This window comes from Loxodonta africana, chromosome Y, assembly GCF_030014295.1.
Source record: "Loxodonta africana isolate mLoxAfr1 chromosome Y, mLoxAfr1.hap2, whole genome shotgun sequence".
NCBI lineage: Eukaryota > Metazoa > Chordata > Mammalia > Proboscidea > Elephantidae > Loxodonta > Loxodonta africana.
Genome location: NC_087370.1, coordinates 17199235 through 17214455, shown reverse-complemented (window position 1 = coordinate 17214455; position 15221 = coordinate 17199235). Strand labels below are relative to the sequence as shown.

Genomic DNA, 15221 nt, shown 5'->3' with positions numbered 1-15221 from the left:
AGGATTGGCGGTTCGAACCCACCCAGAGGCGCCTGAGAAGAAAAGCCTAGTGGTCTAAAAAACATGGTCTACTTCTGAAAAATCAGACACTGAAAACCCTATGGAGCACAGTTCCACTCTGACACCTCTGCTTGGACTCCAACATCAGCCTTTCAATTAGCAGCCGAGAACATTCACCATTTGTACCCCCCGGGGACCCTGCCCAGTGCAGCAGTACTGATGAACCCATGAAGGAACTATCCTTGTCATCTAACACAAAAGTGCCCTGAGAACTAGTTTCTTTTTTATTTATAAGCCTCGTGTCTTTTCTTGCTTCCAACTACAGATAACCATTCAAAACCAATGGAAATAGACGGGGAAGTTGAGATTCCACCCAACAAGGCCACCGTGCTCCGGGGCCATGAGTCCGAGGTGTTCATCTGTGCCTGGAACCCTGTCAGTGACCTCCTTGCATCCGGGTAAGGATTTCAGGTCAGGGGCGCTCCAGGTGTTGGGGTCCAGAATGCTCGCTCATCTCTGAAGTCCTGACTCATGGAACACGCTCTCGCCTCGCTCTTGGTTTGCGACATCTTCACAGTAGATGGAAATGGAGGCTGGGAAAGCTCTGTGCACCACTTTCCTGTGTGTCTCATATTACAGAAAGGGAGAAGTCGTACCTGGCCATTTTCTCAGTGGGGTGGGGAGCAATGCAAAGACATTTGACATTAACGAAGGTGTCTTAGTTTGCTAGCGCTGTTCTAACAAATACCACAAGAGCATGGCTTTAATGAACAGAATTTTATTTTCTCGTAGTTCTGGAGCCTATGTGTCCAAATTCAGGGCACCAGCTCTAGAGGAAAGCTCTCTCTGAGTCCAGTGTGGGGGAAGATCCTTGGTTCTCTTCAGCTCCTGCTCCCCTGCTCCTTGGTGGCCTTCACGTGGCATAGCATCTGTCTTCCTCTATCCGTGCGTCCTGGCTCCTTCGCCTAATCTGCCCCTTTATATCTCAAGAGTGATTCACTTGAGACACACCCTGCGCTGTTGTGGCCTAATTAATGTGACAAAGAAAACACTGTTCCCAAATGGTAGTAGGTGTAGGGGTTAGGATTTACAGCGCATATTTTGGGGGACACAAGTCAATCCACAGTAAAACACAGAGAGTGTCAGCAGGGAAGCCAAACGAGTGAAGGGATAGAAGAGGCAGGAGACCGGGTCGGGCCGGCTGGCACGTGCCTGTGCTGTGTGTTGTCTACCTCGGCTGACACCGGGTGTCACTGTGTTGTCCTTGTCCAGGTCCGGAGACTCTACGGCGAGGATATGGAACCTCAACGAGAACAGCAACGGAGGCTCCACCCAGCTCGTGTTGAGGCACTGTATACGGGAAGGGGGGCACGATGTGCCCAGTAACAAGGACGTGACCTCGCTGGATTGGAATGTAAGCTCCTCCACTGCCCAGGTGGTTGGTGGTCTGTCACATCTGCCCACCACCAGACCAGGGCTTCCTGCTGGCAAGAACCACCTGCCTGCTGTTCTCACAGGGCACTGCACTTCCCGGGGCTCTCGCAAGGCCGGCTCCCTATGCCTGTCCGTTGTTGTTATTATTTTCAATCTTTATTGAGGAGTAACTCACATGACATACAATTCACTAATGTTGAGTGGACACTGATTTTTTTTCTCCCGCATTCTACCATCCCCTGGTAACCACTAGTCTTCTCCTGTCCTTTTGGTCTCGGTATATTTACCTGGTCTGTTGTCGTTGATAGGTGCAGTCGAGTCAGTTCTGACTCATAGTGATCTAGTGTGCAACAGAACAGAACACTGCCCGGTCCTGTGCCATCCTTATAATCGTTGTTACGCTTGAGCCCATTGTTGCAGCCACTGTGTCAGTCCATCTCATCCAGGGTCTTCTTGTTTGTCACTGACCCTCTGCTGTACCAAACGTGATGTCCTTCTCCAAGGACTGGTCCCTCCCGACAACATTTCCAAAGTACAGGAGACAAATTTTCACCATCCTCGCTTCTAAGGAACATTCTGGCTATACTTCCAAGACAGATGTGTTCGTTCTTCTGGCAGTCCCCAGTATATTCAGTATTCTTCGCCAATGCCATAATTCAAAGGCATCGATTCTTTGATCTTTTTTCATTGCCTATTCTACAGATTTCATATAAGTGATATCTGCTCCCGTAAAGATTACAGCCTGGGAAACCCTATGGGGTAGTTCTGCTCTGTGCTACAGGGTCGCTGTGAGTTGGAATTGACTCGATGGCACATAGCAACAACAATACTTTGTTGTATGGATATACATTTTGTTCATTCATTCATCTGATGGGCACTTGAGTTGTTTTCTACCTTTTGGCTGTTGTGAATAATGCTGCAGTGAACACTGGTGTAGAAGGATCTGTTTCAGTCCTTGTTTTCTAGTCTTTGGGGTCTATACCTAGGGTTGGGATTGCCGAATCTTATGGTAACTCTGTTTAACTTTTTGAGGAACCATCAAGTGTTTTCGCTACACCTGCCCCATTGTTAACACGGGTTTGTAAGATGAGTCTGATGGTTGTGTTAAGGACGCTTCACTAGGGGTACCAGGCCAAGGGGGTCCCAAGACCATTCTGGGAAGATTTTATGTGTGGCCAGGGAAGCACGGCTTTCCCCCTTGACATTTCAGTAGCAAAAGTCCATGTGTAATTCTACTTATTTTGGCTTCCCCCTTGCTTTTTACGGAGCCCTGGTGGCACAGTGGTTAAGAGCTCGGCTGCTAACCAAGAGGTCAGGGGTTCAAATCTACCAGCCGCTCTTTGGAAACCCTATGGGGCAATTCTACTCTGTCCTAGAGGGTTGCTGTGAGTCAGAATTGACTCGACAGCAACAGGTTCGGTTTAGTTTTTTTGGTCGCGTTCTGTAGCGTTTTTGCAAACTCTGTCATTTCCTCACAAATCCTGTTTTCCAACTCTATATGCAGATAAAAGCCTGTAATAACTTTCTGTACCATATTTCTAATTACAGCGCTAAATAATTAGACACCCAAAGAGCGATGCATAGTTTGAGTGTGTTTGTTTCTCAGGGGTCTCCGTGGTGAGCCTCATGTTCTAACCAGAGGGAGCTGTGGCCAGAGTCATCAGATGTGACTGGGCAGCCCCTTCACCTTGAACCATGAGTGCTTTAGGAAAAGTCTAGCCCTGGGATAATGGGAGAGGCTCTCTTTGCTCTTCCCGTACTACAATGACTGAGCTACTTTGGTTGGTTTGTGTTTCTTTCTGGCCCCCAGAGCGATGGAACACTATTGGCTACAGGTTCCTACGATGGCTTTGCCAGGATATGGACGGAAGACGGTGAGTCCCGCATCCCTCGTGTTCCTGTAGGGTAACAGGTGTTGCAGAATGTTGCCACTGAGTGACTTTGAAGCCAACATGTTTGTTTGTTTGTTTCTTACACAACAGGCAACCTGGCCAGCACCTTAGGCCAACATAAAGGCCCGATCTTTGCCTTGAAATGGAACAAAAAGGGGAATTACATCTTGAGTGCTGGTGTAGACAAAGTGAGTATCACTTACCTCTCTTTGATCTATAAATACTTATTTCTTTTTAATCTCTAGGTAGCATTGCGGCTTCTTTGAATTCTAAGGCTTTGTGCTTCCTCTTAGGAAATCAGACGAATTTGTTTAGGTTTTATATGTTTTTGTTGTTTTGATGTTAACTGTTGTTTTTATTTTGTTTTGAATGAAAAGGCATTTTTTTTAAGTTGTGGTAAAAATATATGTAACATTTGCACATTCAACGGTTTGTACACATACACTTCAGTGACGTTGATTACGTTCATCATGTTGGCAGGTATTGTCACTGTCCTCTTCCAGAGTATTCCACCACCATTAACAGAAGCTCAGCATCCCCTAAGCAATGACTCTCTTTCCTCCTCCTGCCCACCCCTGGTAAAAAAAAAAAAAAAAAACCTGGTTACACCCCTAGTAACCACTAATAACCTTTGCTCTCTTACTGTTCATTTATATTTCATCATAGGAATCCCTGGGTAGTCCCAGTGGTTAAGCACTGGACTACTAACCAAAAGGTTGGCGGTTCAAACCTGCCCAGAGGCGCCTCAGAAGACTGGCTTGGCGATGTGCTTCTGAAAGGTCAAAGCCTTGAAAACCATCCCTGGGTACTAATATACGTTGGTTTGGGCTCTGGAAGGCTTTGCATTTTCACAATGATTTCACAATGATTGGAAGACCTTGTTAGATTTCTACTTTCTTTTTATTCAGCTTCTAAAAATCAATATAATAGACTTGGCCTTGAAATATTATCACACTCTTGGGGAAGTCAGAATGTGTATTCCTGGTGGATTCAAACATACCAATGATCGTGAAGATGGCTCAGGACCAGACAACATTTCATTCTGTTGTGCATGGGCCACCATGAATTAGAGCTGACTCAGCAGCAACAAGGACAAGTGACTGTGTCTGTTCGGTAGGGACCTTTGTTGATGTGATACACTAGGTCAGTGGTCAGCAAACTACAGCTCACGGGCCAGATCCAGCCCACCACCTGTTTTTATAAATAAAGTTTTATTGGCACACAGCCACACCCATTTGTCTGTGGCTGCTTTGCTGTTACAGTGGCGAGATGAGTAGTTGCCTCAGAGACTGTCTAGCCCACAAAGTCAAAAATATTTACCACCAGGCCCTTGACAGAAAACATTGGCTGACCCCTATTCTAGAGTATATCCATCTAAGTCAACAATTCCTTCACTCTCTATCGCTCTTTAAAGCCAAGGGACTCTTTGCTCAAACATGACAGCCAGGTGTATAGTATAAATGAAAGCTGAGCTGCTGTGGTTGACACAGTAAACCTTTCCCATAACTACAGCCATGCTTTTCCTAAGACGCTCTCATTCAGAGATTATGCACACACAGCAGTTTGTCATGCGTGTGGTAGGCCATCAGTAACTGCTGGTTGAATTATTGAAATAACTCACGAAAATGATAGCCGATATGGATTGAGAGCTTTACACTACATTGGCTAAGTCACTCAGTGCACCCAAGATAGGAGGCAGTACTAGTATGAGTGATTCCATTTTTCCAGGAGGGAAATGGAGGCTCAGAGACGTTCATCACTTTCCCTGGGGACGCACAGCTATTGTAGAATGGAGGTAGGAATAGAACCCAGATTCTGTAACACCAGGTTCTGTATGACTTTGATTCGTAAAATTCTAAACAACCCTTGGCGTCATCACCTTCTTCCTATCCGGAGGTTCTTGTTCTCATTCATTTGTGTTTTTGCACCTGAGTATCCATGTCTGCTCGGCCAGGTGATGAATCCCCTGCTGAGTGACAGTGCACATTTGGAATTACACAGGTCTTGTGGGTCATACACTGTCTGCCATTATCACTCACTCAGCCGTGGCAGGAGTAGTAACAGTGCTCTCGACAGTTACACCAAGGGAGAAGATTCAGTGAGAGGATTGCTGCGTTAACCTCCAGTGTTTGCTAGAATTTGTTTCAGATTCTTAAAAACTTCTGTGTCTTTGCTTTTCTCTGTCCAATGATGATCAAACATAACATAAATGGAACGTAAACATCTACTAAATGATGAGGTCACTGAAGCAGGGTGTGAAAATGTATCACAGAATTGTGAAGGAGTTTATATCCTTCCTGCAGTGCTCGATTTCATGGTGGGTGACTACCTTAAAAAGTAAGCAACACCAGTGGCACAACAGTTAAGCACTCTGCTGCTAACCGAAAGACTGGCAGTTCAGACCCGCCCAGAGGCTCCGCAGGAGAAGGACCTGGCAATCTACCCCCGTAATGATTACAGCCTAGAAAACCCTATGGGGCAGTTCAGCTCTGTCACATGGAGTTGCCATGAGTCGGAATCGACTCAGCGGCACCCAACAGCACATATTAAAAACTTATCCCCCCTCTCCTGCCAAATTAAAAAAAAAAAAGTTAATTGGTTTAGAGCTGGCCCAACTCTTAAGAGAACCAAGTTTTAAAGATACTTCTGTGAGCGTCTGCTATGAGAATTTCTGTGATTAGTAGAGAACATACTCAGTTCTCCTAAAAGCAAAGTCTCTATTGTGGTGACAGGGAGAAGAAGTTCCAATTGAGATGGCCACTCCAGTTGATTCCTAGTTAATTCAGGGGTCTTAGTTCAGCTGGAAACCCTGGTGGCATAGTGGTTAAGTGCTACAGCTCTTAACTAAGAGGTCGGCAGTTCGAATCCATTAGGTGCTCCTTGGAAACTCTATCAGGCAGTTCTACTCTGCCCTATAGCGTCGCTATGAGTCGGAATCGACTTGACGGCAGTGGGTTTGGGTTTTTAGTTGAGCTACCCCTGGTGGCTTCTCTAAGGCTCTTCCTGTTCAGTACGGTGATAAGGAGTCAGGGTTTACTTCCTGTCTCCAGGTGGAGATCACTGTTTCCCTTGCTATAGACCAATAAATAGGTGACTCCCCTGCCAGCTCCCACTGACCCCACTGGAATCCCCTTGCTCTGTGATATTGGCATCCCCTGTTCATGGAGTGTCTATCAGGAATTCTCTACGATGCCAGTCTCAGCAGCTTTACACTTGGAAAAGTGCCAGAAAGACTTTTTCAACAGTTTTCAGCGCTGTGGGTAGAGGGGGACTCCCAGCCAATTTTGGTAGTTTTCCAAGCATCCAGTTGAATTTCAAAGACCTAGGGTGTAAAAAGGAGTCCCTGGGTGGCGCAGACGGTGAAGCACTTGACTACTAACCAAAAAATTGGTGGTTCAGACCCACCCAGAGGTACCTTGAAAGAAAGGCCTGACAGTCTGCTTCTGAAAGGTCGCAGCCTTGAAAACCCGACGGAGTGCGGTTCTGCTCTGCGTACGTGCAGTTACCATGAATTGGGGTCTACTCAACAGCGGCTGGATATTTGCATTTAGGATGAAAAACAGGATGTCAGATTGTCTCATTATTTTTATAGTAATTACACATTAAAATGGAGTGAGACTAAATATATTGTTAGAATCAGTTTTATCATTATCTGTTTCTTTTTTCCTTTTTTTTTATAAATACAGTTAGTGTAAAGTTTAAAACTACCTGTGTGGCTCCTGTTATACCTCTATTGGACAGCACAGGTTGAGCAAGAAGAGGGACTCATTATCTTGTCTTGTCCATCACGTTTTGTTTTTAGAGAAAACTTTGCAAGAATAGTTACTAACTTTTTCTTTCATTTCCTGAGCACAGACAACAATAATTTGGGATGCCCACACAGGAGAAGCGAAACAGCAGTTTCCTTTTCACTCAGGTGAGTATGATTTGTTTTTGTAGTTCAGACGTAAGAGTTCAGAGCCTTATGAAATGTCTCCGGAAGTCATTGTGAATGATTGGGAGACAAGCCCCTGGAACCCAGCTCGTAAGGAGGAAACTGTTTCATTGAACTGTTGCTCTTAAGGCGTGTAAGATACAAATGCCCTCACCACCCACCTGTTCAGCAGTTTGAAAACACTAACAGAGTGCCAGCCACACCATTGATGTGGGCTCCTATCTCTTCTGAAGACCACCATCAGGTTTGGTGATTCACTAGGAGGGATATCACAGGGAAAGGGCATGCAGCACGATCAGCAAAGGCAGAAGGCACGTGGGGCCAAGTCTGGGGAAAACCAGGCACAAGCTTCCAAGACCATCTCCCGATGGACCCACACGAAACACATTGAATTCCTGCAGCAGTGAGTCATGACGACATGCACTAAGTGTCGTCTACCAGGGAAGCTCTTCAGAGACAGCACCCAGGGTTTTGTTGGGGGCCGTTCACATAGACACCCTCTGCCTGGCACGTACCAAAATTCCAGGCCCCCAGAAGGAAAGCAGGTGTTCAGCATAAACCATGTTGTTTGGACAAACAGTCTGGGCACAGTGAGCCACCTTATCTGTTAGGGAATGCTGGGAACCCTCCCAAAATCTCACTTCCCGGACTCCAGCCAAGGGCCATCCTTGCAGGCAGGTCTTTCACAGGCTAACAGTCAGGCCTGCTGTGTGAGCTCTTTTTTGCACAGATGTGTAGACACACTGCTCCAGACCTAACCATATTCCTGTATGTGTTTGGGCCACACCTGGCACCTGGGACCATCAGGTGTCTAGACATTCAGAAATCCCAGATCCTCACCTTCTTCATTTCCTTTCCCAGCTCATTCTCTGTTACTTTTGGCAGATACGGCGTTTAACCAGAGACAGAGATGGACGCCCACCCCCAGAACCAAAAGACCATTAGAGGAAATTGCCTAAAAGTTGGCAGAAGGTGGTAGATTCCACTTCCGTTAAAGGATAGGAAACCCTGGCGGCATAGTGGTTAAGAGCTACGGCTACTAACCAAAAAGGTCGGCAGTTCAAATCCACCAGGCGTTCCTTGGAAACTCTGTGGGACAGTTCTGCTCTGTCCTGTAGGGTTACTATGAGTGAGAATCTCCTTGGCACCAACAGGGTTTTGTTTTTTTCTAATGGGAAATGTCGCTTCTGTTTTTGAGGGTGTGTCTGAGTGCCAGGGTGAATGTTTTCTTTATCCAGCCACTGGCAGCTGCGCCTGAGGCATTGTGGGTGTGGGGATCTGCGTCTTTTCTGTTCGGACAGTTTTGGGTGCCTGGGTCTGTGGCACACGTAACGTAAAATTTACCATTAGTCACTCTGCATTTCCTCGGACTGCTATAACAAAGTGTCTTAGTCATCTAGTTCTGCCATAACAGAAATACCACAAGTGGATGGCTTTAAAAAAGAGAAATTTATTTCTTCACAGTAGACTAGACTAAAAGTCCAAATTCACAGCTGTAAGCTCCAGGGGAAGGCTTTCTCTCTCCGTCAGCTCTGGAAGAAGGTCTTTGTCCTCAATCTTCCCATGGTCAAGGAGCTTCTCAGGCACAGGGACCTGGTCCAAAGGACGGACGCACTCTGCTCCTGGTGCTGCTTTCTTGGTGGTATGAGGCCTCCAACTCCCTGCTTTCTTATAAGATAAAAGGTGGTGCAGGCCACACCCCAGGGAAACTCTCTTTACTTTGGTCAGGGAGGTGGCCTGAGTAAGGGTGGTGTTACAATCCCACCCTAATCCTCTCAACATAAAATTACTATCACAAAATGGAGGACAACCACACAATACTAGGAATCATGGCCTAACCAAGTTGACACATATTTTGGGGGACACAATTCAATCCATGACACAAAGTATCACAGACTAGGTGGCTTTGTAAGAACAGAAATGTATTGCCTCACAGCTCTGGAGGCTACAAGTCTAAATGAGATGTTGGCAGTGCTGATTCTTTGTGAGGGCTCTGTGAAAGAGCCTGTTCGGTGCCCCTGTCCCAGCTCCTGGTGGCTGGGTGTTCCTTGGTTTGTAGACACAGCAGGCTTATCCCTGCCGCCGTCTCCACATAGCCATCTTCCCTCTGCGTCTCTTCTTTAATAAGGTCTCCCTCCACTCAGCTAGGATTGAGCCCACTCTCATTTAGTATGACTTCATATTAACACAACTGATAACCTCTTTAAAGACCCTATTTCCAAGCAAGGTCTTACTCATAGGTACCAAGGGTTACGACTTCAACAAAGCTCTTTTTTGGGGGTGGAGGCAGGGGACGAATCCTTCATGGTGACATTTAGTTCATTCACAGTGTTGTACAGTCATAACCGCCATCTAGTTGCGGAACATTTTCATCACCCCAGAAGGAAACCCATGAAGGAGACACTCCCCATTCCCACTCTGACTTCCAGGCCCTGGCAAGCCAACCTGCATTGTTTTCGTCTGTGTGTGTATTCCCCATGCCCAACTCCTGCTGCTCTGTGCTCTGGACTGTGCAAGCCAAAGCAGCTACCAAGTGAGAACATCGTTCCTGGTGGATTTCTGTCGCATTTGGTGTAAATGCCAAAGCCATCCCTCCCTTTGTCTTCTGGAGGGATCCGGTGACAGGCACACAGCCCTAGAATACCAGGCGTGCCCACCTGTGTGGTGGGAGGGATGTTTGTGATACAGAAGCTCCAGCTCCTGCTTGTCAGAGAGCAGTATGTCTGAGATACACGTGGGTGAAGACCCTTGTTTATAAAGTCACCACACCATACTGTTGCCCCAAGCATTCCCAGGACCCCCATGGAAGGGCTTTCCATCAGCTGGCCCTAGAGGACCATAGACCACATGATTCTTCTGTGCTGAGTGGCCTGCGTTTTGCTGCCCATGGGACTGGCCCACATCCCAACACCTGGTCAGGATGTTCCAGGTGATATTTGCTCTTGTTCGGTGTCAAGCAGTGTGGTAGGGATTACTCAAAATGGAGGAACGAAGAATTTTGCTTTTCCAGGTGAACTGCAGATGGTACAAGGTATGAGGGCACCTTGTCTTAGGAGCCACAGGCCTATCACTAAATGGATGACCTGAGAAATTGCCTTGACCCGTTTGGTTTTCTGGGGCTGTCCTAAGTCATCGTCAGCAGTGAGCATTAGGTAAAGGCCTAACTCTGAAATATTGCAAGAGCGAGGAACAAACTATTGATACACGTGACAAGTTGAATGGCTGTCCAGGGCGTTCCATTGTGGTTGTTGGGTGCCGTCTAGTTGATTCCAACACATGGTTGACCCGATGTAACACAGTAGAAGGGCCCCAAAGGGTTTTCCAGACTGTAATCTTTTGTGAGCAGATGGCCAGATCGTTCTTCCACAGGGCTGCTGGGTAGGTCCCAATCACCAGCCTTTCAGTTAACAGCTGAGTGCTTAACCATTGCGCCACAGGGGCTTTCTACCGAGTGAAAAAAAACAATCTCAAAAGGTCACAAACTGTACAATTCCATTTGTAGAAGAGTCTCAAAATGACAAAATGATAGAGGTGGAGAACAGGTCAAGGACTGCCAGAGGGTGGTAGGTGTGACTATAAAGGGGTGGCATGAGGGAGATGGTGTGGGGATGGAATGGTTCTGTATCCTGATGGCGGTGGTGGTTACACAAATCTGCATTTGCAATAAAATAACATAGGAGTGTACACACACTTTGTACCAATGTCAGCTTCCTGGTCTTGGTAGTGTACCATGGTTACATACAACATACATAAGACGTAACCATTGGGGGAAACTGGGTGAAGGGTACCTGGAGCTCTCTGTACCATCTCGCAACTTCCTGTGAAACTTAATTATTTTTTAATTAAAAAAAATATTTTTTTAAAGTATTAAAAGAAAACATCTAGCTATGCCCAGAATGGTGCTGGCTGATAGACTTCATTGGTCCACGTGTGGGCAGGGAGGGTGCACAGACCCCCAGAACAGCTCAGCACTGTGTCATGTCATTCATCCGCACGGCCACTGCAATCATACGAGGCTCTGAGGGTCCTGGTGTCCTAAAGGGCAACTCAGAATGGGTCAGCCCTCTGACTACGGAGGTTCCCCCTCTTTGGATTGCAAGGCTCAGCAGACATTACATCTGTGTCCCAGTACTAGTCGTCATCCCCTGAACAACCCTCCTCCCATCAGATAGTCACATCTCCAAGTATACTAATAGCAGCCCAGAACGCAGAGGCCGCCACTGGAATCCATCGTTTACCTCATAATAACCGAGAGCAGCTGCAGGCTCTGTCTTCCAGTTTATGGATAGTATCGTCATTCCAACTAAGAAGCAGCTGCAGGCTCTGTCCTCCAGCTCACAGATCTGATCCTCATTCCAAGACCAAGCAGCAGCTGCAGGCTCTATCCCCCAGGTCACGGATCATCATTCCGACTGAGGTGATTGTTCCCTTCAGACCTGTGGGCGCATGCAGGAAACGTGCCAGGAACCGTGAGGCTGTGTTTAAACACTCTGCTAAGGTGTGACAGAGAGACGACCTCTGCCCTGGGGGTGTATGCTGTGGAAAAAGCCTCTGCTGGCTCTCAGCCAAATCCTTGCAGGCCCATACTCCCCTGGGGATGGAGGTGAACATGGAAGCTGATGGGATCCCTGCAGTTCTGGAAGTTAGCCACGTGGAGGGTTGCACCCCCTATTTAAAGACTGGGAACGGAAGGGGCGGTGCAGTTGTTACTGAACACAGTGCAGCTGGGAGGGACATTGGTAGTCAGTATATCCAACCTCTTAGAAGGGAGTCGGCAACCTGCCGCCCAAATCCGTCCCGCGGCCTGTTTCTGTAAATAAAGTTTTATTGGAACACAGCCATGCCTGTTTGTGTACGTATGGTCTGTGGCTGCTTTGTGTAGAGTTGAGTAGCTGCCATAGAGACCGATGGCCCCATAGCTGAAAATAGGTACTCCCTGGCCCTTCACAGGAAAAGTTGGCCAGCCCTTGTCGTGTTTTAGATGAGAACACTGCACCCAGGGAGGTTATGTAATTTGGATTCTACCTTGGTTTCTTCCCCCCCCAAATCCTGCTGCCTCTCCTTTTTTCTTTCTCAGATGTGTTTCCAAGCAAATGTGATACATGCTGGAAAGGGTGCCAGCTGTGTGTCAGTCATGCTGGCTCTGTGTTGTCCACTGCTCGGCTGATCATGAACCAAAACCAGGGGCTCCCAGGGACTAACAGCCCCCAGTGTCTGTTGACTCCTAGTGCTTTAAGTGACATCATTTGAAAAATGGGAATCATGGTGGCCTGTAATGGGGTGTCATGAGGTATTTTTTACAGACCCATCAAGTGTGAAGGAGAGTGGGGAGTCCCTACGCCCAGTACCGGCAGGTCAGCCCAGAGACCGACCTGCAGCTGGGGACGCCAAGCCCAGCAGCTGTGCCACGAGGGAGGCCTTCCTCATGTCCAACTGGTTGCCCCAGCTCTGGGCTTTAGCAGAAAAGAGGAAAAGTCACAGCAGCACTTGGACACTGAGGGGAAAGGCAGGATTTCCACATTGACCGTGTGTGGAGTCAAGGGCAAAACATGTTGTGAGCAATGGAGGTGGAGTGAGAACCCACATTGTGCCTTGCATAATGAAGAAAGCAAATGGTGATTAGAGAAATAGATGAGTGGGGCTAGCCTTGGCAGGCTGGTGGAGTTGGTGTGACCTTGCCTCGTCTCCTGAGGACATCTGTGGAGCTCACTCAATGCCAGGGCCCATCCTGACTATGCAGACTCCTCCCCAGACACAGCCTCCTCCGCCCTGCTTACCCCTCGTCCCTCCTGCCAGCACCACCCCCAGTGGAACTAGGCTTTCTGTACCTTGCGGAATACCTCACTCAGTGGAGGGGCAGTTGGGAGGGAGGTTAATGTAATCGGGATCCTAAAGGCCAACACTACTTTTCCCTCCCCATCATTGTATATAAAAAGGAACTGAGACCCCCCTAGAAACTCCTCTTTGTGGCCCAATTCTAAGAGAAACCTTTGTCCCTCAAGGGACCCTGCATAGGCCAACTGCATGTCCACTGACAGGTGGGTGGGGCTAACCTGGGTTAATGAAAGGCCACAGTGTATGGTGTCAGTAGAAGCAGGTTCATTTGCAGATTCACATTCAAGGAATATTTTCGGGCCACAGAAAACCAGTAAGAGCAAATGCCCCGACTTGAAATAACCAGAACATGCAACTCTTTCCTAAAGGGCAATTATTTTGCCACCTCACTCTCATTCTCTAAGATAGTGGAAACCAGGTTCTTAGAATAGAATGTGTATGTGTATATGTTTATATTCTGGAAATTATTTCCCAAAATGTGGGCAAAGCTGCACGTAAGTTCATAAATGAAGCTGAGGTCATCTGAAGTCCTTAAAAAAAAATTGCTAAAAATGCACTAGATTGTGTGGGGAAAAATCGATCTTAAGGACTCTTTTGAGTAAGAGGACCTCTGGAACCTGTCCTGTGTTCTTGAAGCTGAGACTGTAAAATGAAAGAATTTAAGGAACGTGGAAAGTACAGTCGATGGAATGCATTAATGTGTTGTGGGAGACTTTTTAATTAGAGGATCTTGAGCATAAGATAGGAAGTTACTTTTCTCTCTTTTTTTCTCCTCCCTGTCTATAACAAATAAAATTAACCCATCACAGCAATATTCCTGGAAGCAGAAGCAGGCAGTCACATACTTATCACTTAAGCCTTTCTATCAGAACACCAGAACGAGAAACACTGTACACCCTAGATCACAAGAGGAGCACCAGGGTTTCCCTGCAGAGGCGTTTGGTCATCTCTCTGGATGTAGACGGAGAAGGTCTTTAAGGTCTTTGAAGGAAAGGAGCTGTGTACAAGCTGGGAATATCTGTCACCACGTTATTAGATAAGGCCTCTTGACTGCTCTTACATGTGCTGCTCCAGCTGAGCTCTGTGCACCACTAATAGACGCCAATGTCTTCCCTGTGTTCCCTGCCCCACAGCCCCAGCTCTTGACGTAGACTGGCAGAACAACACTACCTTTGCCTCCTGTAGCACGGACATGTGTATCCACGTGTGCAGACTCGGCTGTGACCGCCCAGTCAAAACCTTCCAAGGACACACAGTAAGTGGGAATTCTGATGACTGGACTCGAGTTCGTGAGAAGTGCTGGGAGGTGGGAGCTGTTTCTTTTATACCTAGAATTCAAAGGCGCTGCCTCTCAGCAGGATTGCGGGGTGGGCAATGAGGAAGATCAGCCCCCGCTTTCTAGGGATACTGTACTACAGCCCGCCTTTCCCGGTTTAGCCAGACGTTCTTGTGTCTGGATATGATTCTTGAAACTGTGGCCACCATCTTGTTACTACCAAGAATGGCAAAGTGGAGAGATGGTACCTCTGCGGGAAGAAGGAGCTCTGGTGCCGCACCAGTTAAAGCACTCACTCGGCTGCTAACTAAAAAGTCGGCAGTTTGAACCCACCAGGCACTCCGTGGGAATAAGATGTGGCAGTCTGCTTCCATAAGGTTTTGCAGCCTTGGAAACTCTTTGGGGCGGTTCTGTTCCATCGTATAGGGTCGCTATGAGTTGGAATCAACTCGATGGCAGTGGAGTGGGTAGCCCAAAAGGTCCACAGTTAACTTTAAAGCAAAGACGAGAAGACAAGAGGGCAGGGAAGCTAGAGTACTGGAGACAGAATAACCAGAATGCAATTAAAGAGAACGTTGACACGTTTCAAAAAATATAACTAACGTCACTAAACAATTTGTGTAGAATTGTCAAATGGGAACCTAATTTGCTGTGTAAACTTTCACCAAAAACACAACAAATTATTATTTTAAAAGAAAAGGGCACTGTGGCTGCAGACCAGTTCTTCTACAATCTAGTGCTGGCTGGCTATCCCAGCTAGTTGGCTTAACCCAGATATAGGTAGGCAGTGACATTCTTAATGATAAGTTTGAGTTGAGAATCCGAGTGAAGGAGGGTTATGCCACCCAAC

At 47.1% G+C, this 15221-nt stretch overlaps 1 protein-coding gene across 4 annotated transcripts in view; it reads left to right on the top strand.

Moving 5' to 3' along the window:
• The window catches only part of LOC100657866 (transducin beta like 1 X-linked), a 239348-nt gene that overhangs the window by 207007 nt on the left and 17120 nt on the right, over window positions 1-15221 (top strand). For all 4 annotated transcript variants that reach the window (XM_010600191.3, XM_064278901.1, XM_064278902.1 and 1 more), the window contains exons 7-12: window positions 326-458; window positions 1273-1414; window positions 3245-3308; window positions 3417-3514; window positions 7182-7242; window positions 14229-14350. In XM_010600191.3, coding sequence (XP_010598493.1) covers window positions 326-458; window positions 1273-1414; window positions 3245-3308; window positions 3417-3514; window positions 7182-7242; window positions 14229-14350 — 620 coding nt within the window. The remainder of the gene's footprint in view (window positions 1-325; window positions 459-1272; window positions 1415-3244; window positions 3309-3416; window positions 3515-7181; window positions 7243-14228; window positions 14351-15221) is intronic.